General features: G+C 39.2%; 1 protein-coding gene and 1 pseudogene across 5 annotated transcripts in view; both read right to left on the bottom strand.

The window, feature by feature from the left end:
- SMG1 (SMG1 nonsense mediated mRNA decay associated PI3K related kinase) overlaps positions 1–26,502 on the bottom strand; it is a 117,263-nt gene that overhangs the window by 61,684 nt on the left and 29,077 nt on the right. For 4 of the 5 annotated variants that reach the window (XM_023189754.2, XM_023189752.2, XM_023189751.2 and 1 more), the window contains 13 exons: positions 25,210–25,373; positions 24,479–24,634; positions 20,600–20,736; positions 18,929–18,987; positions 17,437–17,650; positions 13,753–13,878; positions 13,302–13,374; positions 12,291–12,388; positions 9,659–9,832; positions 7,012–7,236; positions 4,639–4,740; positions 3,677–3,946; positions 114–244 (listed from right to left, as the gene is read on the bottom strand). In XM_023189754.2, the coding sequence (XP_023045522.1) occupies positions 114–244; positions 3,677–3,946; positions 4,639–4,740; positions 7,012–7,236; positions 9,659–9,832; positions 12,291–12,388; positions 13,302–13,374; positions 13,753–13,878; positions 17,437–17,650; positions 18,929–18,987; positions 20,600–20,736; positions 24,479–24,634; positions 25,210–25,373 (1,929 nt within the window). Of the gene's footprint in view, positions 1–113; positions 245–3,676; positions 3,947–4,638; positions 4,741–7,011; positions 7,237–9,658; positions 9,833–12,290; positions 12,389–13,301; positions 13,377–13,752; positions 13,879–17,436; positions 17,651–18,928; positions 18,988–20,599; positions 20,737–24,478; positions 24,635–25,209; positions 25,374–26,502 lie in introns of those variants that run through there. The other variant, XM_023189755.2, reaches the window with a different exon arrangement.
- Positions 10,182–10,278, bottom strand: LOC111524558 (annotated as a pseudogene).

Here is a 26,502-nt window from a genome sequence, read left to right on the forward strand (position 1 = left end):
CCCGGGCAACAGAGCAAGACTCCGTCTCAAAAAATAAAATAAAATAAAATCTATACATTAAAAAAAATGTTTTGTGGGGTTCTTTTCTTAAGAAAAATTTGTAAATACAGTACCTGGTACAATGAGAATACAATGTGTAGAGCACAGCATACTGAATGGCAGGGAAGTGAACAGCCAGGTCACTGTGCACAATCATCAGATTCTTACTCAGAAGTGCAAAGACAGTTGGAGATAGCGCCCACATCTGATCATGTACAAAACAAAGTAAGTTTATGGCTTCTCCAAAATAAGCACAAGCATACAGAGTTTATCCTTCAAAATAGGGTTAGACATTTTTAAACTAAAATTACAGGTTGGAAGGGATCTAGCACACTAAACCTGGGACAAACACTTTTTTGTAAAGTCAGTAAAGCCTTTGCATGCAATATAGCATCTCTGTGCAACGCAGCAACTCCTCATCTATCACGACAGTAAGAAAACAGTCACAGGTCAGGTGCTGTGGCTCACATCTGTAATCCTAGCACTTTGGGAGGCCAAGGTGGCAGAACACTTGAGCCCAGGAGTTCGAAACCAGCCTGAGCAACAGAGTGGGACCCCATCTCTACTAAAATTACAAAAATTAGCTGGGCGTGGTGGTGCACACTTGTAACCCCAGCTACTCGGGAGGCTGAGGCAGGAGAATCACTTGAATCTGGGAAGGAGAGGTTGTAATGACCCGAGATCATAATACTGCACTCCAGCCTAAATAACAAAGTAAGACTCTCTCTCTCAAAACAAAAAACCAGCCACATACAAAACACAGGAATGAGAGTAGTTATGTTCCAAGAAAACTTTCTTTTTTGAGTCAGAGTCTCTCGCTCTGTTGCCCAGGCTGGAGGGCAATGGTGCGATCTCGGCTCACTGCAACCTCCACCTCCGGGGTTCAAGCAATTCTCCCTGCCTCAGCTTCCCAAGTAGCTGGGATTATAGGTGCCCACCACCACGCCCTGCTAACTTTTGCAATTTTTTAGTAGAGATAGGGTTTCACCATGTTGGCCAGGCTGGTCTTGAACTCCTGAGCTCAGGTGATCTGCCCACCTCGGCCTCCCAAAGTGCTGGGATTACGGGCTTGAGCCACCGTGCCCAGCCCAAAGAGAACTTTCTTTACAAAAACAGGCGCCGGAGTTGTGATGGTTGCACACTTCTGTGAATATACTAAAAATCAGTGAATTATACATTTAAAATAACAAACAAAAAACAGGTGCTGGGCTGTATTTGGCCCATGGATCATAGTTTGTTGATCTCTGGTCTAAACAAAGCCCTTTGTATGTGCTTTTTGGGGGAGTGGACTCTATTTCCTCATTTTTCCATATATTGCAAATGGCAAGGTGCCCTGTTCAATGAGGAAACAAAGGCACACCCTGCCACTCTACACCTTTTCCATTCACCTTTTTCCTTTACACTGCCAAGACACTGTATTCCACCTGACTGCCCCATCCCCACCCACTTTCTCCTTATTTCTAGAGTACAGGATATAAACATCTTTGAATCTGTAAATCATGTGAATTCCTCAAAAATCAAGCTTTCGTGTTTGAAGAAAAGTTTATTGTGACTTCAAACATAAGTTGTAGCTGGTAATGAGGGAAGCAGCTATGGAATTATACAAGGCAATCCAATCAAACGACATGGAGCACATGCAAGTGCAAACATCAAATTTTACCTTTCTCCTCCTAAAAACTTTATCCCCTAATTACATCCATTACTTTCTTTCTTTTTTTTTTTTTTTTTTTGAGACAGAGCCTGGCTCTGTCGCCCAGGTTGGAGTGCAGTGGTGTGATTTCAGCTCACTGCAACCTCCACCTCCTAAGTACAAGCAATTCTCCTGCCTCAGCCTCCAAAGTAGCTAGGATTACAGGTGCTCACCACCACCCCTGGCTAATTTTTCTATTTTCAGTAGAGGCAAGATTTTACAATGTTGGCCAGGCTGGTCTCAAACTCCTGACCACAAGTTATCAGCCCGACCTGGCCTTCCAGAGTCCTGGGTTTATAGGTGTGAGCCACCGTGCCCAGCCTACACCTATTACTTTCTATTAAAAATAATGTTTTTCAACTCTGTATTGTCCAATAGGAAGCAGAAATACACAAACCATAAACAATAAATACAAATCAAGAGCAGGGCCATGTCAAATAACTTAAAAAAAAAAAAAAAAAAAAAAACAGGCTGGGCATGGTGGTTCATGCCTGTAATCCCAGCAGGTAGGCTGAGGCGGGTGGATCACCTGATGTTAGGAGTTCAAGACAGGTTGGTCAACCCTGTCTCTAGTAAAAATACAAAAATTAGCCCGTCGTGGTGGCAGGCGTCTTTAATCTCAGCTACTAGGGAGGCTGAGGCAGGAGAATTGCTGGAAACTGGGAGGCAGAGGTTGCAGTGAGCCGAGATTGCTCCACTGCACTCCAGCCCAGGTGACAACAGCATGACTCTGTCTCAAAAAAAAAAAAAAAAAAAAAAAAGGCTTTTTTCCCCCCTAAAAGAAAGACTACAGGTTGAGTATTCTTTATTCAAAATGCTCAGGACAAGAAGTGTTTCAGACTTTGTATATTTTTGGATTTGGGAATATTTGCATATATATAAAATGAGATATCTGGGGGATGGGATCCAAGACTAAACATAAAATTCATAGCCTGAAGGTCATTTTATGCAACATTTTAAATAATTTTGTGCATACAACCGTTTGGACTCATCACATGAGGTCAGGTGTGGGATTTTCCACTTGGGGCATCATACTGGCGCTCAAAAAGTTTCAAATTTTGGAGCATTTCAGATTTAGGATTTTCAGATTAGGGATGCTCACCGGTAAGTGTTATGAAAATATTCCAAAATCCGGCAGGGCATGGTGGCACCCGCCTGTAATCCCAGCACTTTGGGAGCCTGAGGCGGGTGGATCACCTGAGGTCAGGAGTTCACAACCAGCCTGGCTAATGTGGTGAAACCCCATCTCTACTAAATACAAAAAAATTATCCAGGCGTGGTGGAGTATGCCTGTAATCTGAGCTACTTGGGAGGCTGAAACAGGAGAACCGCTTGTACCCGGGAGGCGAACGTTGCAGTGAGCTGAGATGGTGCCATTGCACTCCAGCCTGGGCAACAAGAGTGAAACTCCTGTCACCAAAAAAAAAAAAAAAAAAAAAAAAGTATTCCAAAATCCGAAATCTAAAACCCTTCCAGTCCCAAGTATTTCAGATAAGGAATATTCAACCTGTATGAATGTTCCTAGGGAAAAGAGACAGCCAAAATATAAGACCATGTATAAGAACTAACTTCAGTAGACAGAAAGAAAAAAGTGCCAGGGGAAGAAGAAAGAGACTGCATTTTAAAACCACTATACAAATTTGAGCTGTAAGAAACATTGACATTTTCTATAAGCATGCTAGAGCAAACAGGAGAAATTCATAAGATATTTTCTAGAAAACAAAAAAACTTAACAAGATTTATCAAGGAAAAGGAAGAATAAAAGTTAAATATAATGGCAAGAAAATGTTCCTATTAATTTTATTTATCCAGGCATGTCTTAAATATGGCTATTTGTTACACACAGTAATTCTGCAGACATGTTGACATGATAGTGAAATACATAAATATGTAATGAGAAAAAGTTGAACTGTGGATAAAACAAAGTCGTTACAATCAAAGACTCACCCCTATTAGTGAGTTTTTGGCATTTCCGATTGTAGTCAGGGCACTGAGGTCAAATATAACTACAAATTTTGCATTGTCTACGTTGAACACATGATTCTTAAAAGCCTCATGCTTTATTTCAGAACAGGCCTCAGGAAGTTGCAGACTATGTAGGAGGTTGTTTAGGGCACAAGTCATTTCTCCCAATATTAACTTATAGGCAGTCTCCAAAACAGGAATATTCTTCAAGCTGAGCACTGCTTGATAAACAGCATGGGCTACAGCAACAACCTGAAAAACAAAAAATTCAAGGAAGCGATAAATGGAAAATAAACCACTATCTGTATTAGTGCTGATGATACAAATAAATTTAAAATTGATCAATTCACTGCCTGTAACACTTAATATTTTAATTTTTTAAAAACCAATCAGAAAACTGACACAGATCAGTATGCTATTTCAAATCTATAAAGTTTTATCACAAATAAAGAGTACTAGAAATCAAAACTGTCAATATGAAATTTCCAAAATGGCCTTTTTTTTTTTTTTTAAATAATCAACATCAAAAGACATATGCAAACTGCAGTTTAAGACTGGTTTTCTTAAATCTACCAAGAAAGTCTCCGGTGGATTTGACTCAGGGGGTGGTTGAAAAGCCAGTCATTTTTGTTTACAAAATATACAGTACTTCTTAATTTATAACTTTATAAATGTGTCAGCTTGTTTTACTCTTATGAAAATTTAATAAATTTAATAACAGCAAAAGATGCATAGTCTGAAAAGAGTATCTGGCACATCATTCATCAAAGTATTCAGTATGATTATCAAGAAATATAAATTGAAAAGAACAAATACAATCACTATATTCTAAATCAAACATTTCACATTTCATTCAATTTCACTTATGTAGCCTGCTAAGCAACATTTGGTCCAACTCTTCAGTGACCCAAGTTGTCAAAGTTCATTATCAATGTATTACTCACCTCTTTTTCTTTATGATAACGCAAGAATAGTAGTTTAGATGATGGTATAAACAGTTTTTCTACAAATGATGATGGCAGTTTTGTATTTATTTGTTCAACAATCTAAAAGAATAAAATTTTTTTAAAATGAGCTTCTCAAATTACAAAAAGACACGGAGAAACCTTAAATGCACACTGCTAAGTGAAAAAAGCCAATTGAAAAGGCTACATACTATATGACTCCAACTACATGGCATTCTGGAAAAGGCAAAACGATGGAGAGAGTAAAAAGATCAGCAGTTGCCATGGGCTTAAGATGGAGGGAGGGAGGAGTGGGGACCAGGAACAAGGAAGGAGTGGGTAGAACATAAAAGATTTTTAGGGAAGTGAAATTATCCTGTATGATACTGGTAATAGGGGATATATGTCATTATACATGTTAAAGTCCATAGAATACATAACACAAAGTAAACTATAAAATTAGTTAATAATAATATATCAATATTCGCTCCTTTGTAATAAATGTACCACACTAACACAATATGTTAATGATGGGGAAACTGCTGGGATGAAGAAGGTATATGGGAACTCATTGTTTTCTGCTCAATTTTCTGTATATCTAAAAAATAAAGTCTTCTAATTTAGAAAAACATATCTAAGCTATATTTCAAGGTCTTAATACTGTGACATTAAAGTGTTTAGACACCTAAATAGGACACACGTATTTTACACTTATCACGGGCATTTTTTCACATTAGCAAAGAGAGGTGTAACTCTGGCAGAAACACTCAGCAGAATGTCATCTAGAATTTGCTTTAAAATAATCTAGTTGGAGATGAAAGGACAGCAAAGAGGCCTAGATGAAACCAGATGGGCCATTTGTTTCTAATTATAGAAGCTGAATGTTAAATATGTACAAATTTATTATACTCCCTATTTTTATGTGCTTCAGAATGTCCATAATAAAAGTGGGGGGAGGATATTCATGGTTAAGAAATTAAAGGAGGCCAGCCAGGCACGGTGGCTTATGCCTGTAATCTCAGCACTTTGGGAGGCCAAAGCGGATGGATCACGAGGTCAGGAGATCAAGACCATCCTGGCTAACATGGTGAAACCCTGTCTCTACTAAAAATACAATCGTGCCACTGCACTCCAGCCTGGGCGAAAGAGCGAGACTCCGTCTCAAAAAAAAAAAAAGAAGAAATTAAAGGAGGCCAGTCATGATGCCTCACATCTGTAATCCCAGCACTTTAGGAGGGCAAGACAGGAGGATTACTTGAGGCCAAGAATTTGAAGCCAGCCTAGACAATGTAGTGAGACCCCTTCTCTCCAAAAAATACAAAGGTTAGCCAGGCGTGGTGGCATGCATCGGTAGTCCCAGACAGTCAGGAGGCTGAGGTGGGAGGATCTCTTGAGCCTAGGAGTTTGAGGTTGCAGTGAGTGCTGATCGCACTGCTGCACTCCAACCAGGAATACAGCAAGATCCTGTCACAAAAAAAAAAAAAAGAGAGAGAGAAAAGAAAGAATCTGGGGCGTAAAGCAATGTTTCACAAAAAAAAAAAAAAAAAAAAAAAAAAGAGTAAAGCTGCACTGAGACTAGCTATCAACCACTAAAAATAAAGGCCTGGCAGAGTGGCTCATGCCTATAATCCCAGTACTTTGGGAGGCCAAGGCAGGTGGATTGCTTGAGCCCAAGAATTCAAGAATTCAAGACCAGCCTAGGCAACATGGCAAAACTCCATCTCTACAAAATAATACAGAAAATTAGCCAGATGTGGTGGTGCGTGCCTATAGTCCTAGCTACCTAGGGGGCTGAAGTGGGAGGATCAGCTGAACCCAAGAGGTCAAGGCTGCAGTGAGCCAAAATCACAACACTGCACTTTATCCCATGTAACAGACTGAGACCCTATCTCAAAAAAAATTTTAATTAAAAATAAACAGACACTAAAATGAAACCACAGATTATAAGACTGATGAATGTACTCTAAAACATAACATTATAAAGCAAAGCCCTTATTTCTTTTCTTTTTTGGAGACAGGGCCTTTTTTGTCACCTTGGCTGAGTACAGTGGCACAATCAGAGCTCACTTCAACCTCAAGCTCCTGGGCTTAATCGATCCCCCTCCCTCAGACTACCGAGTAGCTACGACTATAGGTGCATGCCACTACACCAAGATAATTTTTGATTTTTTGTACAGATGGGGTCTCACTACATTGCCCAAGCTACGCCAGAATTCCTGGATGCAAGCAATCCTTCTGCTCTGGCCTCCCAAAGTGCTGAGATTACAAGCATGAGCCACCATGCCCAGCCAAAGCCCTTAATTTCTTACATATCAATTTAAGAGTCTGAATAAACCAACACATTAAAAAAGGAAAAAGGAATAATTCACATACCAGCGTGAGTAAATTCAAGACTGAGATGATATAATCGGTACCACAAGTCTGGCAATTCTCCAGTTGGTCTAATCCATATGTAATGACCATGTCACAATGTATAGTCATGCTAGGATCCAAGCTGCCGAGCAAAACACCAACACACTCATTAGCAGCTGTCAACACAGCCTCAGAAAAAAACACCTGGTTTGCAGCCGTCACACATCTCATTACTCTGTACAGAACCTGTAAATGGGGAAAACAAGCAGCTTTTTAAAAAAATTCACATACTTCCACAAAGCAAGAAAAAACTTTTTATTTAATGCAATTTCAACTGAAAATTAACTGCTTGCCTTGCCAGCAGTCTCTTAATATTGTAGTTCTCAGTAGTTGAACAATAATGATATCTTTAGTACAGTATGTAAACCTGATCTTGACTAAAAAATCCTCAAGTGCTATTATGACAGGAAATGGAATCTGCCATCCACTATTTCCTATATACCCAACTTCGTTTCTCCCAATGTCACCAAATGGCTGAAGCTCAGAATCTTTATCATGAAATACACCACGACAGTAATGGTATTGACAGCATGGGAATAGCCTGCCCATACATACTACAAGCTAGCTCTTGGGCTTTTGGGAATCAATCTTTTAAAACTAAACATACAAGTCACTTTAAGCTCATTAAAGTATCTACTGATGGTCTCTTTTGAAAGATCAGCACTCTCAAGCTTACCACACAATATCTTCAAAAATCATATTATTTCCAACACATATACAAACAAAATCCCCCACTAAACTATAATGACCAATAACTGTCTACTAAATTTCTAATAAAATAGGGGAGAAAACAGAGCAAATAAATGCTAAAAAAAAAAAAAATCTATAATAATTAACAACCAACACATAAAGGATTTTAGTTTACCCAAAGTTTTCATTAAAAGCATCCTTGGAGGTTGGGCACAGTGACTTACGTCTACCATCCTAGCACTTTGAGAGGATTAGCTGAAAGGTTCGCTTGAGTCCAGGAGTTTGAGACCAGCCAAGTCAACATAACAACACCTCATCTCTACCAAATTTTTTTTAATTATTTGGGCGTGGTGGCACACACCAGTAGTCCCAACTACTTGAGAGGCTGAGGTGGGAGGATCACTTAAGCCTGGGAGGTCAAGGCTGCAGTGAGCCAAGATCGTGCCACTGCACTCCAGCCTGGGGAACACAGATCACGTCTCCAAAAAAAAACATATGGGAGCGGAAAGGGAAGCATTCTTGGCCGTGCACAGTGGCTCATGTCTATAATCCCAACACTTTGGGAGGTTGAGTTGGGAAGAATGCTTGAGGCCAAAAGTTTAAGACCAGCCTGGGAAACACTAAGACCCCACCTCAACAAAAATAAAAAATTAGCAGGCTATGGAGGGAGGATCACCTGAGCCCAGGAGACAGAGGTTGCACTGAGTCATGATGGCGCCAACCCACTTTAAAAAGAAAAAAAACTGGGTATGGTAACACTCACTTGTAGGGCTGAGTGAGGTGGGAGGTTTACTTGGGCCCAAGAGTTCAAGATTACAATAAGCTATGATTGCACCACTACACTCCAGCCTGGGTGACAGAGTGAGGCTCCAGCTCCAAAAACAAAAACAAAAACAAAAAAACTCACCATTCTACCATTCTCAAAGGCCTAAAAGATCCTCATAAATCAATATACACCTATCCTATAAATTATGTCCCTTTTATTTTATGTCTGAGTTAATGGCTTTTTGTTTCAACTCTGTAGTCTTCAAACAACCACCTTTTAGACATTAAAAATGAAGCAAAGATACTAAACCATTTTGAAACCATATTGGTTTAAAATACCAATACGCTGGTTTCATTTATCTTTAAGTTCTGACATTTCTGCTCAAATGCACAACTTACTAAAAATTTTATATATCTATATAATCAATATCCTATTTTATCTAGCAACACGTTCAGTAAAAGTATATGCTCCTAAAAGCAAGTTTTATCCTAACAATAAAATTTTCGTCAGTTAGATTAAATCTTTTATGACTGCATCACACATGCTTCTCTCTCCTTATTCAAAGCAGAGTACAATGCCTGGGGTTCATTTTTCGTGTCTTTCCCACTGAACCCTCACTGCATATGCTACAAACAGTGCAGCTAATGTTTGAGGCTGCTGAAGTGTGGCAATCTAGCTACCTCATTTTTAATTTATGTTCTTTGATATCAGGCTATCAAAGAATATAAAAGTATACAAGTTTTCATATGAGTTCCATCTTATGCTCAGAGAAGATTACTTTCTGAGGCTTTTCCTATAGTGTGCTATTCGTAGTATGTTGAAAAACTAAAAGGAAACCCAATAATTTAAAAGTAAAATTATAATAAATATTATTTAGAAACAAAAGAATAAGATTTAAAAATTCAGAATGGCCTTTTGTCATGGGAGGGTAGAGGAGCTGGATGAAAGGAGGATGAGATATAACAGGATTCCCGACTTTTCTGGCTATTTAAGAAAGCAGTCAGACAATATATACAGATATACATACATACATACATACATACATGCTAAACAAATGAAAGATTAATAACAGTTCACTAGATAAAGAGAAACATTTACAATGTAAAACAATTTTATTTTTGAATGACACCTGAAATGCCCAAAAGCACTTACATCTGTTACATATGCCTCAGTAATTGGAGGACCCCGAATTGGGCTGAAGCGTTCCCCAATGCTCCTCACCACAGTACTAAACACCCGGAGAAGTGCGGCCAGCTTTGGTAATGACACTGATGGAGGAGGGACGTCTTCATCCACTGATTCCCCAGAGGCCACATGGCTGAGGTCCTAGATGCGAATTCACAGCATTCTTGTTAAGTAGTGCATTGTTTTTTTTTGTTTTGTTTTGTTTTTATTATACTTTAAGTTCTAGGGTACATGTGCATAACGTGCAGGTTTGTTACATATGTATACATGTGCCATGTTGGTGTGCTGCACCCATCAACTCGTCAGCACCCATCAATTCATCATTTATATCAGGTATAACTCCCCAATGCAATCCCTCCCCCCTCCCCCCTCCCCATGATAGGCCCCAGTGTGTGATGTTCCCCTTCCCGAGTCCAAGTGAGCTCATTGTTCAGTTCCCACCTATGAGTGAGAACATGCGGTGTTTGGTTTTCTCTTCTTGTGATAGTTTGCTAAGAATGATGGTTTCCAGCTGCATCCATGTCCCTACAAAGGACGCAACTTCTCTAGTAACAAACTATAGAAATGATCCCTGAAAGTATAGTCTTGTAGTGCATTGTTTTTAAAAAAAAAAAAAAAAAAAAAAAACGGCCAGGCACAGTGGCTCAAGCCTGTAATCCCAGCACTTTGAGAGGCCGAGACAGGTGGATCACGAGGTCAGGAGTTCGAGACTATCCTGGCTAACACGGTGAAACCCCGTCTCTACCAAAAAATACAAAAAGCTAGCTGGGCGAGGTGGCGGGCGCCTGTAGTCCCAGCTACTCGGGAGGCTGAGGCAGGAGAATGGTGTAAACCCGGGAGGCGGAGCTTGCAGTGAGCTGAGATCCGGCCACTGCACTCCAGCCTGGGCGACAGAGCGAGACTCCGGCTCAAAAAAAAAAAACAACTCTAAAATACTTAAATCAATTCATTTTGGAATAGATTTTTAGGCTTTTATAAAGAGGAACTGTGGCCCATGAGAATATTCATGACTCTAAATACAAAAATGGGTTTTACCTAATTATTTCAAAAAGCCAACATTAAACCCAATAGACAACAAATTAAGGAAATAACTTCTTATACCAACTCAGAAAGCCATTGGGGAAAAATAAATTCTAGTACATATGCTCTAGTTATATGAAGGTATAAATGAAGACAGAAGCTTTTGCCATTCCTCAATTAGTTTTGGGCTAAAAATCTCATTCTAGGTATTCTTTGAGCTAGGTATACTCAGCTCAACAGTAAGTCCTCCAAACCAAGAGCATGCCCACGAAGAGCAAAGGGAGGTTGTAAGACCCAGCCTACAGAGATGTATAACTGAGGAATTACGACATATGAAAAGCACAAGATTCGCAAAAACTGGAATACCAGAACCAATGTACATATCTACTTAAAATTAAGCACCAAAATAACAGAAGAGAATGAGATCTTAAGGATAACAAGGGGAAGCATCTCTACAAACTAGAATGTGTGGCTTCTGAAAGGTAGATCAGTTTAAACACGGGCTATGAAAAAAGACGTTCTAGGTGTGGGGGCAAAGAAAAAAAAAGCGGAAGCAAAACATTTCCTTGCTTTTCTAGGAAAGAGTAAACATATCGGTACAACTAAAGGTACTGAATTCCTGTTGACGATAAGCAGCAAAGATGAAAAAAACAAGATGAGGCTAAAATCTGTATGGGAGCCTTGATTGGTTGATCTGAATAGGAAAGAAACACAAAGAGATCCAAATAAGAGATGGTACAGAGTTAAGCCAAGACAGTGGGGTCAGAAAAGCCAAGTACCAGTAACAGAGGTTTCAGCAGCACTCTTAAAGTTCCTATGCTATATTCATACAGCCACAAAAGCTGGCTGAAGCCAAGGCTTGTCCTCCGAAGTATGATTCAAGATCTCCTGTGTATGTAACAGGAGAGTCTTTAGGGGCTTTTGGTGTTTTGTGTTTTTTTATAACACAGCATCAATGTGCTTTAAGACTCTGAAGACTGGGAACAAAAACTAAAAATAAATAACAGAATATGTCTTTAGAAAAATACCAGCTACCAAGAGTATGTAAAGCTTTGTGAAATACGAAGCTTGCAACGTTTCTTTTAGTCTTTCCAGTAATTCTCCTGGTAAGTTAAACACATCTGAAAAAAATGTTTAGAACATTGACTGGGCACGGTGGCTCACGCCTATAATCCCAGCACTTTGGGAGGCTGACGCAGGTGGATCACCTGAGGTCAGGAGTTTGAGACCAGCTTGGCCAACATGGTGAAACCCCATCTCTACTAAAAATACAAAAATTAGTTGGGCGTGGTGGTGGGTGCCTGTAATCCCAGCTACTCAGGAGGCTGAGGCAGGAGAATTGCTTGAACCCAGAAAGTGGAGGCTGCAGTGAGCCAAGATCGTTACACTGCACTCCAGCCTGGGTGACAGAGTGACACTCTGTCTCAAAAAAAAAAATTTTTTTTAAATATTGCAATGGGCTTGCAATTTCTCCTTAAATGTCAGGAGGCCTGAGCTATTTTAAAATAAATCTAGCACAATTTAAGATTTTTATTTTTTCTGAACCAAAATTTTAAGAAACACCTTTCTATGTACTCACCTCAGCATATGCTTCCATGTCTTCTAGAAACTGACCAAGAAGAGTGGTAGAAAATGCAAGATCAGCTACCCAAAAAGGCTCCAAACTCTGCAACCACCCTTGGAATCGTATAAGAAATTGTGAAAGGTTAGGGGGGAAGAAAAACACCAAAAAATCCAAATTAAAAAAATATAAGAGCCTTGTTTTAACAGGTACCTGGTTGTCAAGCAGCATACCCTAAAACATGTCCTATATCATAAAAGTAATACTGTTAAACATGCTGATCATGATTAATCAATACCTCTTTAATTTCTGCAGAAATGAACATATAAATGTTATTTCCTTACTTTTTCACTAAATTTCGTATCTATATTGTCACTACACATGACTTAAGACTAAAATGCCACAATCTGCCATTGGCCTGGCTAATCCCAGGGCCATATCTAACCACCAGAGGTATATACTCTCATCTATCTCTTCAGTGAAAATGAAACAGAGCACTACCACCTGAATATTCTATTTTCAAAAGTTTATCACACCAAGTAAGTTATGAGAAACTATGACACATGAAACAAGCTGAAATGTGCAAATGAGCCAAGCTAGTCATTCACTTAACTCCAAAAAAAGGGAAACAAAACCATTTCTCATTTATGACAATTCTCCAAATTAATCCTGTATTTCCTTTTTTAAAAAAAAACCCAGAAAAACAATAAAAAGTTACAAATAACTTGGATCTTTCCATTGTCCACTTCAGGGTATTGCCACTACCATATATTCTTACCATGTATTTTCCTACCAGTACAAACTACAAATAACTTGGGTAAGTCTTATCTGTACTTACTCTACCCACCTACTAGTAATTTCCTCTGAAAAGATATATTTAGCTAACAAGTAATGTTCATCCACAATAAAACATTTCTCTGACTTAGTTTTCTTGCATTATTAAAGAAATGGAATTGATAGATGGTCACTGGGGGACCACTGCTCCTCCCCAACAGGATTTAAATAACTGGTATAGGCTGCAAGACTTACCAGAGACCTGCTGCGTGAGCGAAGGTTTCTGAGTATGATCTATATGCCATCCAACTAATATATCAACTGTATCCTTGATGGAAACAAAGAGAGAGGGGGCTGATCATTTTAAGATATTACTGCCATTCACCTGTGGACCATTTCACAGTAAAAGATTCTAAAAGGAGCATCTATGTTCTACCTACTTGACGTTCTAGAAACTTAGAAAGGGGAGAGGGGCAGGAAAATAAGAAAACTACATTTCTGACAACAATGAAATAGTTCATTTTCTTCAAATATTTTAAGGTATGAATGTCAGAAAGAAAAATGTGGCATTCAACCCTGGAACCTGAAATATCACTGATTATATCCAAAGGAGCAGAGGCATTGTTTTCCATCTGATTCCTCAGTTCCTCACACACACAACCATCCCCCTCATCCCACGATCTGAAAAGCGGAATGGGGAACTCACCCTAAAATTCGTGCTGAAAATATGAGGGTAACATCGAGCCACCAAAAGAATGCACTTAACACATTTGCAAAGTAATTCTGGTGTATCCACATTTTCAAGAATAGACTGCAGGCTGGTCATTACAAGCTTAAAAATAAAAGTTACAAACCGTGAACATTCAACAAAATAGGGAGAAAACAAGCGAATTAGGTTCATTATTTAGTAAGTGACTACATAAAAAACTGAGTATGAGACCAAGAAAAATAGATTCTGTAGTTTTAGTTTAAAAAAAAATTGACTTGGCCGGGCACGGTGGCTCATGCCTGTAATCCCAGCACTTTGGGAGGCCAAGGCGGGTGGATCACGAGGTCAGGAGATCGAGACCATCCTGGCTAACACAGTGAAACCCTGTCTCTACTAAAAATACAAAAAAAAAAAAAAAAATTAGCTGGGAGTGGTGGTGGGCGTCTGTAGTCCCAGTTACTTGGGAGGCTGAGGTAGGAGAATGGCATGAACCCGGGAGACGGAGCTTGCAGTGAGCCAAGATCATGCCACTGCACTCCAGTCTGGACGACAAGGCGAGGATCCATTTCAAAAAAAAAAAAAAAAAAATTGATTTGTAATCCCAGCTACTTGGGAGGCTGCGGCACAAGAATCACTTGAACCCAGGAGGCAGAGGTTGCTGTGAGCTGAGATTGCACCACTGCACTCCAGCCTGGACAACAGAGTGAGACTCCATCTCAAATAAAATAAAATAAAATAAATTGAAAATATTTCACTCCACTAAGATGTTAGGCTAAAAACAAATACTGTTTTCTCTTCTTCAATGTTTGTTAATATTAGTCCTTTGACATCAGTTAACATTAGTCCTTAATAACACCTGTTTACAATATCCTTAAATGCTCTCTTTAAGACTCTAACTGTGATTAAATTTCAAATACAAAAAGTAAAATGGATTTGGGAAACTTTTCTATAGAGTACAACAATTACTTTCTAATCCAAAATATAAGGCAAATTTTATATAATTTATGCTTTAGTATATCAGTACTTGCTTCATATTAGAATTACAGAAGATCAGTATGGCACCACACATTAATAACATGCAGGCTCATGTTACCATTATACATAAATTTTTTAAATAAATATATGGCAAAAATAAAATAATAAATAACTATATGGCATTCCATTGAAAGAATATTTGTTTTGTGGCTGTTAAAAAACATTTTTCCCTAAAGAAGGAAAAGCTCTGCTTTACATAGCAATCTTATAAAAGAAATGCTAGAATCGGAAAATCATCATTTTAGGCTGGGTGCAGTGGCTCACACCTGTAACCCCAGCACTTTGGGAGGACGAGGCAGGTGATCACTTGAGGTCAGGAGTTCAAGATCTGCCTGGCCAGCATGATGAAACCCGTCTTTACTAAAAATATAAAAATTAGCAGAGCACAGCGGCACATGCCTGTAATCCCAGCTACTCAGTAGGCTGAAGCAGGAGAACTGCTTGAACCTGGGAGGCAGAGGTTGCAGTGAGCTGAGATCGTGCCACTGCACTCCAGCTTGGACAACAGAGCAAGACTACGCCTAAAAAAAAAAAAAAAAAAAGAAAAGAAAAAGAAAAAAAAACCATTATTTTGCAATAGCCAATGTTATAATCTATACAGGCACAGACTATCAATGCTAAAAACCATTTAAAAGACATCTTAGGGGTAATTACAGAAATTTGAATATAAAACACATATGTAATAAAATTCATTTTCTTAGGTATGATTATAATACTCTTGTTATACAGAAGAAAAACCTTATTCTTAGGAGATGCATACTAAAACATTATGAGGTGAATTGTCATCATGTGTATGGTTTTCAGATGGCTCAACAAAAGCGTGTGAGAAAATAAAACTTGCAAAATATTAATAAGTGGTAAATCTAGGTGGAGTATGTATTATGAAATTATTATTGTATTTACAGGTATTTATTTTACTGGTGCATCTACCTTTCTATGAATGTAAGAATTTTCACAAGAGTTGGGGAAATGTTCATAATCTAAAAACTGTATGCATGCAGAATAAGCCCAATCTGGTGGCGTTCTGTTTAGTTACAGGTAATTTTCTGAATCTTCCCTCAAATTTCTCTCAAACCTCTATAATCAAGGGGAATAATGTTTTGTCTATAATGGAGGGCAGTAGCTTGACCATACCTCACTGTAGCCTCAAGCTCCCAGGCTCAACTGATCCTCCTGTTTCAGCCTCCAAGTAGCTGGGACTACAGGTGCATGCAACCATGCCTGACTTATTTTTTTTTCCTTTTTTTTTTTTTTGGTAAAGACAGGGTTTCACCATGTTGCCCAGGCTGGTCTCAAACTCCTGGACTGAAGCAATTCACCATCCTCAGCCTCCCACAGTGCTGGGGTTACAGAAGTGAGCCAACATGCCCAGTTAAAAATACATTTTTTATTTTAAAAAAAAATCCTTACATTTTTTAAACTACATACCCAAAATAAAGCATATCAAAAACTGTAAAAAAAAAAAAAAAAAAAACCCTAATATCAGATATTCCAAACACATCAATACCATAATTTCTAAAAACATTAGCTCAACAAAAATTTAATTACTTAAAATCTTACTTAAAACTAAATCAGCAATGATCTTTTAGGCCAGCAGGAGGATCACTTGAGGTCAGGAGTTCAAGACCAGCATGGCCAACACAATGAAACCCCATCTCTACTAAAAATACAAAAATTAGCCAGGCTAGTGGCACGCTCCTGTAATACCAGCTACTCGGGAGGTTGAGGCAGGAGAATCACTTGAACCTGGGAGGAGAGGTTGCACTCAGCCAAGATCATGCCACTGCCCTCCAGCCTGGACAACAGAGCAAGACTCTGTATCAAAAAAAAAAAAAAAAGGCCGGGGGGGGAATGATTTTTTAATATATTCAGATACACAAACGTGAAATAAAGCTAAGTAGAGCTAGTATTCATTTACACATGATTATCTTATAACATTTGGAATAAGAATTTGGGGCACATTAGCAAACCAAAAGGCTCAGAAAGAAGTTGTAATATTTAGTTCTTGTCTCCCTCAACAAATGTGAAGCACTCTTCTATCCAGCATTCCTAGTGCAGTTCTTGTTTTCAAATTTGCAAATCGTTCTGGTCCTAAGCAATCTCAAAAAAACATTTCTAAAAACCAAAGAGGAAAAAACTTTTTTTCTTTTTTCTGAGACAGAGTCTGGCTCTGTCAGCCAGGCTGGAGTGCAATGGTGAGACCTCGGCTCACGGCAACCTCTGACTCCCTGGTTCAAGCCATTCTCCTGCCTCAGTCTCCCAAGTAGCTGGGACTACAGGCGTGCACTATCACGCCTGGCTAATTTTTGTATTTTTAGTAGAAACGGGGTTTCACCATGTTGGCCAGGATGTTTTCGATCTCTTGACCTCATGATCCGCCCGCCTTGGCCTCCCAAAGTGCTGGGATTACAGGTGTGAGCCACCGCACTCAGCCAAGGAAAAAATCTTAAAACTAACTTATTTCAAATCTAACTTCAATATGTATCCTTCACTCAAACTGAGAAAGGGGAATTTTTAAAAAATATTTCCTATCAGTAGATAATCCCTATTCCACGTTTCCCTTCTTCAAGCTCCCCTCCAAGGACACATGTTAAGGGACAAATTTTTTCCCAAGTACATCATGCATTTTTCCCCCTTCATTCTTACCTGCATTACAGATGAAAAGGCTTTCTTTTCTCCTACAGTCTCTAGTGCTTTGTAGGTGGCACATAAGTAGAGGAGTTTAACTTCATCTTTTGCAGATGAGCTAAATTTGCTAAAAATCCACTTGAAGATCTTCTCGGCCTCATAGCTCAGAGAAGCACAAAGAAGGCCAAGACAGCAAGCTCCCTCCTGTCTCAACTCCTGAAGCAATTTGCTACTGTGTTTATTTTAATACAAACAAAAAACACGCATAAAAGGCTTAAGTTTTCTATGATGACATGAGTAACACATCTTACAAAAGAATGTCTTAAATGGTTTTTAAAATTTCTATTCAAATTACACAAAAGGTTGACATTTTCTCCACTCTAAATACTATATTCTGTCTAGCCTGCATTGCCCCACAGTATCTGTCTGACATTACTTCCTTTTTACAAAATCAGTTATTTACAAACAGTGAGGGAAGGCCCAGAAATGCTAAATTCCATCTCAAACTGTATTAAATAACTCTCAGAAAAGGACAGCAACAAATAATTAGATAAAACACACTACACATAACTACATTCTATATAATATTCAATATGTAATGACTATAAAATAAAAAATGGTAATAGTTACATACAGAAACTTAAAAGGATAATAGTAATGATTTACATATAACTTTAAAAAGTAACTCTATAAAATAAAACCATCAAAAGGCACTAAGGTTTATGACGGGCTGAAGTAAATTTTGGGTACTTGCCACCACTGCAATTCTTTGGGAATCACTGTAACAAAAAATGACCACACACCTCTGGAGACTCCAACAGCCAGCCAGAGAATATATGGTTTGAATCCACTCTTACCCGAAGAAGGAAGCTCCTTTTTACCTCTATTCTCTAAGCAGTTTCAAATTCTCTAGTTTACAAAAACTAATTGTATTCATTCATGCCTGCATCAAGAGTTTATGCCACTCCATAAGTCAAGACTCAGTTATTCAGTGAGACTAGCAAATTAAAAAAATAACATATTCCTGCCTGGCACAATGGCTCGTGCCTGTGATCCCAACACTTTGGGAGGCTACAGTGGGTGGATCACCTCAGGTCAGGAGTTTGAGACCAGCCTGGCCAATATGGTGAAACCCTGTCTCTACTAAAAATACAAAAATTAGCTGGCAGTGGTGGTGCACGGAGGCTGAGGCAGGAAAATCGCTTGAACCTGGGAGGCGGAGGTTGCAGAGAGCCAAGATTGCACCACCACACTCCAGCCTAAGCAACAGGGTAAGACTCTAACTCAAAAAATAAATAAATAAATAAATAATTTTTTTTCACGTGGATTCCATTTGTATTCAATGGTAATTGAAACATAATTAACGCAGATAAATATGACAAGAGGACCCAATGAAATGTCAATAGATGTTCACAAACAAAGCCAATGGGTTTATTTTCTTGTGTATTTTAAGTAATTTCTAAAAATATATTTTAAAGTCATTTAAACTGAACCATTATTAGTTACTTACCTTTCATTAAGCACATCATGTACAGCAGCCAAGATATTATCCAATTGTTTAACTAGTACCTTTAAAAGAAAATACATTTATAAAAACTTCAAATTCTTATACTTTTAAGAACAGCATTGTGTACTTTTTTACTTGTCTTCCCCTCCAATTATAATTCAACAGTACTTTAGTTTCTTTAGTATTCCCAGTCCCCAGTGAGCATGTATTAGGCATGTCATGTTTCCTTTCAGACTATGAAAGAAATTCCTCCACTGGAAACATAGAGCTGTGATCATCAACAAAAAAATAAACTCAAAAAGCTTGCTTTATTTACTCTGAAATGCATTTGAAAAATTGACTGATGGATGGAGGGACAGATGGAGAGATACGCAACAAGGCAGTATTTAGGGTAAAATGTTAACGACAAAAATTAGATAATGGGTTTAACAGATTCAATGTCAAATTCTTTCAACTTGCTATATATTTGAAACTTCTCATAATAAAATTTGGAAGGAGAAGAAACCTGCTTTGAGCCAAATGTCATCTGCCTCACTAGACCACTTTCATTAATTTTCTCCTGCTCAAGCTCTTTTTCTTTTTTACAGATGGAGTTTCACTCTTGTTGCCCAGGCTGGAGCGCAATGGCGTGATCTCAGCTCACTGCAACCTCCGTCTCCTGGGTTCAAGCGATTCACCTGCCTCAGCCTCCCAAGTAACTGGAATTATAGACATGTGCCACCACACCCAGCTAATTTTGTATGTTCAGTAGAGACAGGGTTTCACTATGTTGGGCAGGCTGGTGTCAAACTCCCGACCTCAGGTGATCCACTTGCCTTGGCCTCCCAAAATGCTGGGATTACAGGCATGAGCCATGACACCTGGCCCATATCAAGTTCTTAATTGGAGTAAAGAAAATGAAGAAAAAATTGTAACCCTTCCTATACTTTGTTACGTTTCTATTGTTGTTTTAAGAGACAAGAACTCCCTCTGTCGCCCAGGTTGACATGCAGAGGTGTGATCTTATCTCACTGCAACCCTGAATTCCTGGGCTCAAGTGATTCTTCCACCTCAGCCAGGTGTAGTGGCACATGCCTGAAAGTCCCTACTCAGGAGACTACAGTGGGAGGATAACTTGAATCCAGGAGTTTGAGACTGCAGTGAGCTATGATTGTGCCACTGCACTCCAGCCTGGGCAACAGAGCAAGATCTTGTCTTTACGAAGAAAAAGAAATTACATATTACAGAACATTAAGTTCTAGATCATCATAATACAGGCTTTCCCCATTCTTTTTTTTTTTTTTTTTATGAGACAGAGTCTTGCTCTGTCGCCCAGGCTGGAGTGCAGTGGTGCGATCTTGGCTCTCACTGCAAGCTCCGCCTCCAGGGTTCATGCCATTCTCCTGCCTCTGCCTCCTGAGTAGCTGGGACTACAGGCGTCTGCCACCACGACCAGCTAATTTTTGGTTTTTTTTTTTTTTAGTAGAGACGGGGTTTCATCGTGTTAGCCAGGATGGTCTCAATCTCCTGACCTCATGATCTGCCCGCCTCGGCCTCCCAAAGTGCTGGGATTACAGGCACGAGCCACAGTGCTCACGGCCAGGCTTTCCCCACTCTTAAACTACTCAAGGTAGCATTACCTACTTTATTATGGAAACACAAAAATCCTCATATTTCCAAACATACTATACTTACCAGCTTATTTTCTGGTTGCTGAATAAATTCTTTCAACTGCTTTACAGTAGCCAGTCTTCGGTCTCTGTCGTCTTCCCGGGTGATCCTCCGAAGAAGATTCGACAGTCGAGACTCATCAGAATAAGACATCGATCTCTCTGTGAATATATAAACATTCTGTTGTCTACTGAGTATAAATAAGCAAAGGAATTTTTAAATTTTTAAAATTAAAAATTATTTTAATAATAATTATTATGGTGGCTCACGCCTGTAATCCCAGCACTCTGGAAGGCGAGTACATCACCTGAGTCCAAGAGTTTGAGACCAGCCTGAGCAACATGATGAAACCCTGTCTCCACAGACACACAAAAAATTACACAAACTAGCCAGGCAAGGTGGTGTGCACCCGTAGTCCCAGCTATTTGGGAGGCTTACGCAGGAGAATCACTTGGGCCCATGAGGCAGAGGTTGCAGTAAGCAGAGATTTGCACTTCAGCCTGGGTGACAGAGAAAGACCCTCTCTCAAAAATAAAATTACATCAAAAGTCACAGTCCCCTGGTCAATAAAAGCTCAGGGAATATAGGTCCTATCACTCTTTTGTTCCTCTCGATATTCCAAACCCCGGCAGAGTGCCTGGCACACAACAGATCCTCAAAAAAATATTTGCTGAAGGAAATGAGAAATGAATAACCTTAGGCCAACTGAACACCTCATTCCAGAGGACTGGTTGACAGAGAAAAAAGAAAGGCCTTAGTAACAACTTTCTCTGGATCTATTCCAAACTGTTTTCAACACGCAGGTAAAGAGCCTGGGTAGAGGTAAATTAAACAACTTCCAAGGGGTATGGATAAAGTCTCAATCGAGTAAAACCAGGATATACGCTTCTACTTATCATCTAGGTATCCCACTGGAGGAAAGCCTCTTATTCACATTATCATCATTTCCCTGGGATGAAGTTTTGGGAGCCATAATCACATATTTAGTTCAACAAATGTCTAATTGTTATCTACCACATGCAAGGTACGCCTCCACTAGAAAGGTAGCAAACCACAACTTTTCTCCCCTTATTTTTTAATCACAAGAACAAGCAAACAATAGTGAATACATTAGTATATTAAAAATGCCTTTAAAAACTAGATTTTTGCTGAGCAAGGCGGCTCTTGCCTGTAATTACCCAGCACTTTGGGAGACCAAGGTGGGCAGATCACTTGAGCCCAGGAGTTCGAGACCAGTCTGGGCAACATGGTAAAACCCCATCTCTACGAAAAACACAAAAATTAGCTGGACATAGTGGCACATGTCTGTAATCCCAGTTACTCAGGAGGCTGAGGTGGGAGGATCACTTTAGCCTGGGAAGCAAAGGTTGCAGTGAAATCACACTAGTGCATTCCAGCCTGGGTGACAGAGCGAGACTCTGTCTCAAAAAAACAAAACAAAGAACTAAATTTTTGCAATACGTTTTCAACTGTGCTAGTTACCATAATTAGCCAATACATACATAAACAACAAATCACAAAGGGTCTGACAGTTTCATTTCTAAGGTATAAGAAAAAATTGATAATAAAAGAAACTACAAGGCTGGGCATGGTGGCTCACACCTGTAATCCCAGCACTTTGGGAGGCCAAGGAGGGCAGATCACGAGGTCAGCAGTTTGAGACCAGCCTGGCCAACATGATGGAACCTCATCTCTACTAAAGATACAAAAAATTAGCCAGGCATGGTGGCACACTCCTGTAATTCTAGCTACTCGGGAGGCTGAGGCAGGAGAATCACTTTAACCCGGGAGGTGGAAGTTGCAGTGAGCTGAGATTGTGCCACTGCACTTCAGCCTGGATGACAGGGCGAGACTCAGTCTCATAAATAAATAAATGACTACAAGGGGAACAACACACACTGGAGCCTTTTGGAGGGTGAGGAGTGGGAGGAGGGAGAGGATCAAGAGAAACAACCAATGGGTATCAGGCTTAATACCTGGGTGGTAAAATAATCTATACCACAAACGCTCATGACACAAGTTTACCTGTGTAACAAATCTGCACTTGTATCCTGAACTTAAAAGTTTAAAAAAAGAAAGAAAGAAACTACAATGTCTGAGAGAAGAATAGGATTTTTACAAATCCCTAGCCCACAGTATTTCAACATGATAGATACCAAAAATGTCATCAACTTACCAGCAGAGAAATTAGGCTCTACTTACAATTCTGTCACTAGCAAACTATATGACCCTGAGCCTTTAAAGAAGAGGAATTGTACTGAATTAGCTTTAGAGTCGCTGTTTAGCTCCTATAGTATCATAAGTCTAAGGCTTCAAACACTTTATTCTAATAAACAGCATAGCCTTTGAATTCATTCCACTTGTGAAAACTTACAGAAAGAAATCAGTTTTTTAAAAGTTATATACCAACAATAAAAGCTACAGGCACAAAGGTTTTCACCAAGATACACGTAGCACACACACAGTATTTAAAAAAAAAAAAGGTCAAAAACTAAATGTCCGAAAAGTAATTACATCTAACAAAGCCCATAAATCAGAAATGTGAATTTCATACTCAGCTTTACCGGTAAATTTCTCTTTAAGGAAAAAAATGATCATTACCTCTAATCCTCTGAACTTTCAAGGCACTCACCTATACAGTGAGGCTATGTCATAAGGCAGAAATGGTATCAGTGTATTTAACTTTAGAGAAGTGCCCACTCTAGGCAGGGCTGGTGACTCAAGCCTGTAATCCCAGCACTTTGGGAGACGGAGATGGGCAGATCACTTGAGGTCAGGAGTTCAAGACCAGCCTGGCCAACACAGTGAAACCCTGTCTCCACTAAAAATGCAAAAATTAGCTGGGTGTGGTGGCAGGCACCTATAATCCCAGGTCCTTGGGAGGCTGAGGCACCAGAATCACTTGAACCTGGGAGGCGGAGGTTGCAGTGAGCAGAGATTGCACCAATGCACTCCAGCCTGGGCAACAGAGCAAGACTCTGTCTCAACAAAATATATATATACTGAAAACAACAACAACAAAAAAAAAAACCAGAAAAGTACCCACTCTGGGGGACAGGGGAAGGGAGAGCATCAGGAAGAATAGCTTAATGGATGCTGGGCTTAATACCCAGGTGATGGGATGATCTGTGCAGCAAACCACCATGGCACTCGTTTACCTATGTAACAAACCTGTACATCCTGCACATGTACCCTGAACTTAAAAGAGAAAAAAAAAAAAAAAAAGACAGAGAAGTATCCACTCTATACATACATCTATATCCTCCACAGGCCCAAGACTTCAAGGGCTTGCTGTATAAAAGCCTACTATACACTATACATTAAATATCCATGATAATTGGGTAAACCCTTTCTGTAAGATCTTATCCAGTCTTCTAATGTTGTTTTAAGAGAATTCTCTTTTAAAATGCATTATAAGGCCGGGCGCGGTGGCTCAAGCCTGTAATCCCAGCACTTTGGGAGGCCGAGACGGGCGGATCACGAGGTCAGGAGATCGAGACCATCCTGGCTAACACAGTGAAACCCCGTCTCTACTAAAAATACAAAAAACTAGCTGGGCGAGGTGGCGGGCGTCTGTAGTCCCAGCTACTCGGACAGCTGAGGCAGGAGAATGGCGTAAACCCGGGAGGCGGAGCTTGCAGTGAGCTGAGATCCGGCCACTGCACTCCAGCCTGGGCGACAGAGCGAGACTCCGTCTCAAAAAAAAAAAAAAAAAAAAATGCATTATAACCTTTCTAGTGGGAAATTAACAGTCCACAGGAAAAGAATGTAAATAATTTTTACCTGCACCGTAGACTAATCAACTCATGCCTGTGCAAGGCGTTAGTAAGAGATATCCAGGATAAGAAGAGATACAAGTCTTTGGAAGGTGTATGTGATTGGTCCCCATTTTCCCAGCCTTACCCTGTGATTTCCTCATGTCTTTGGTGGCTAAAGCACGACTGCCATGCTGAACACTGGTGAACTCAGGGCTGGTCACATTGTTAACCCTCAGCTCTTGCCCCAACGACTTCCGACCATAAGTATTTTCCCCAGATCCTCCATTGACACTGTAGCCACCTACAAACAGCAATGTTTACGTTATTTAAATATGATTGTTGGCTTCAGTCAATTTCCTGATAGCTCAGGATCTTACCGCTCAATCTGCAACTCAACCAGCCTTTGCTTCTCCTACCTTTTTCCTGTACTGTCTGCCTTGAAAATCATTTTGCTTTCTTTTAATACACCTTAGAAGTTAATTTTATTTTGATCCCTTCATTGGAAAACAAGCAGAGAAATGAAAACGATATTAAATCAAATTTTACACTTTGTTTAAAAACTTTCTTGAGGTTTAGAGATAGTAACCGGGAGGAATTTCAATCTTAGCTAAATATCTTTGAAAATAAAAACAAAAATAGTATTGTATCTTTTTTGTAAGAAAACTGCATTTATGAATTATGTATGGAAAAATATTTAAATTTTTAAAATAATAAAGTGGATAAACTTCCTATGAAGTTTTCAGAAATAACACTGCATTTGTTATTTATATTTTAAACATATTAGAAGAAAGCAAGAAAGTTGGGGGTATAGGAAGGCAGGAAGGTGAGATAGGTAGGTTCAAAAACATGCTTGCAGCAATAAGAAAATATATATACCCTTTTCGTCATTCTGTATGTCAGTGTGGACTCTGGTATCATCGTGCCTTTGCCGAGACACAACAGCTGAATTTGAAGGTTGCAGTCCATAAGAGGAAGAACTACCTCTATCTCTGGATGAAGAATATTTTAAATTATCTGGGTCGGCTGATGCACTATCAGTTCTATAAAAAGAGAAAAGCATAAGATTAGAACTTCAAACAACATAAATATTTCTTTATACAACCCTCTCTTCTCCCAACTTTTACATTTAACCATTACTACTATACTTAGTAGAGTATGTACTATATATTATATGTAAGCACACAGCTGTCTAACAAGTCTTTCATTGGGAAGAGATTCTCAAAGGATGAAATGCCAACTTTTCAGTCTCTTCTACTGTTCTAAAGACCCATTCAGAAATAGGAATAACTACTGGGATTAGGGTGACTTTGCTGGTTTTAGCATTGAAAGTCTCCTGTCCCAGGCAAAATGGGACAATTGGTCACTCTGGTCCAGAGTTTTCCTCACATGACTTGATAATAAGAATAATTCTTTCTAAATTCTCCCCTCTGGGGAGGGTTAATCAGTCAAAAAATTTCAGTCTTTCCTGTCATAAAAATAAAAAACACTGGCAGCATGTCAGGGAGGGGCAATGTCTTATCAAGTTATTTTCTAAGTACTGATTATGTTAAGGTACTATAGTATTGAAGACCCTAATGAAGATGCCTTAATTGTAAAGAATAGCAATCAAAATTTTAAAAAGTAAAAAAGAAGACATTGTAAGGAAATAAAAGGTATCAGAAATCCAATAAAGCTATATTGGAAAGTTGTAGTTCATAATCTATTTAAAATTTAGGTACTGTTTAGAGTAATACCTGATGTTTATTAGGAAACAAGTGGGGGTACAGCCAAGGGTAAAAGCGTGTTCTCATCTAAGTATCTGCTCTATGCTTCAACTGTCCCATAAGTAAAACAGAGCTGAGCTACAAGACTTCTTATGAGTGTTATTCTTCCAGCCATCAATCATAAACTATCAAGAAAGAAGACCACAAAATAATCTGTCGTAGCACATGAAAAATCCAAGTAAGTTCTTCCCCTACTGATTTTCTCCTGAGAGGAACAACTTTGAGAAAAAGAAAAGAAAGAAAATCAATTCTATGATGTTTACTACAAATGCTTTCTGAATCTTTTAGAACCTGAATCTTTGAGAAAAGTTCAGGACACTGGCAAGGCCAGAAACTAACCTATTCCTCTACACTTTGCCCCTCCCTCTATGGTGTAAAAGTGACAGCAGTGTCTGTATACTGTATA

This window comes from Piliocolobus tephrosceles, chromosome 17, assembly GCF_002776525.5.
Source record: "Piliocolobus tephrosceles isolate RC106 chromosome 17, ASM277652v3, whole genome shotgun sequence".
Lineage (NCBI taxonomy): Eukaryota > Metazoa > Chordata > Mammalia > Primates > Cercopithecidae > Piliocolobus > Piliocolobus tephrosceles.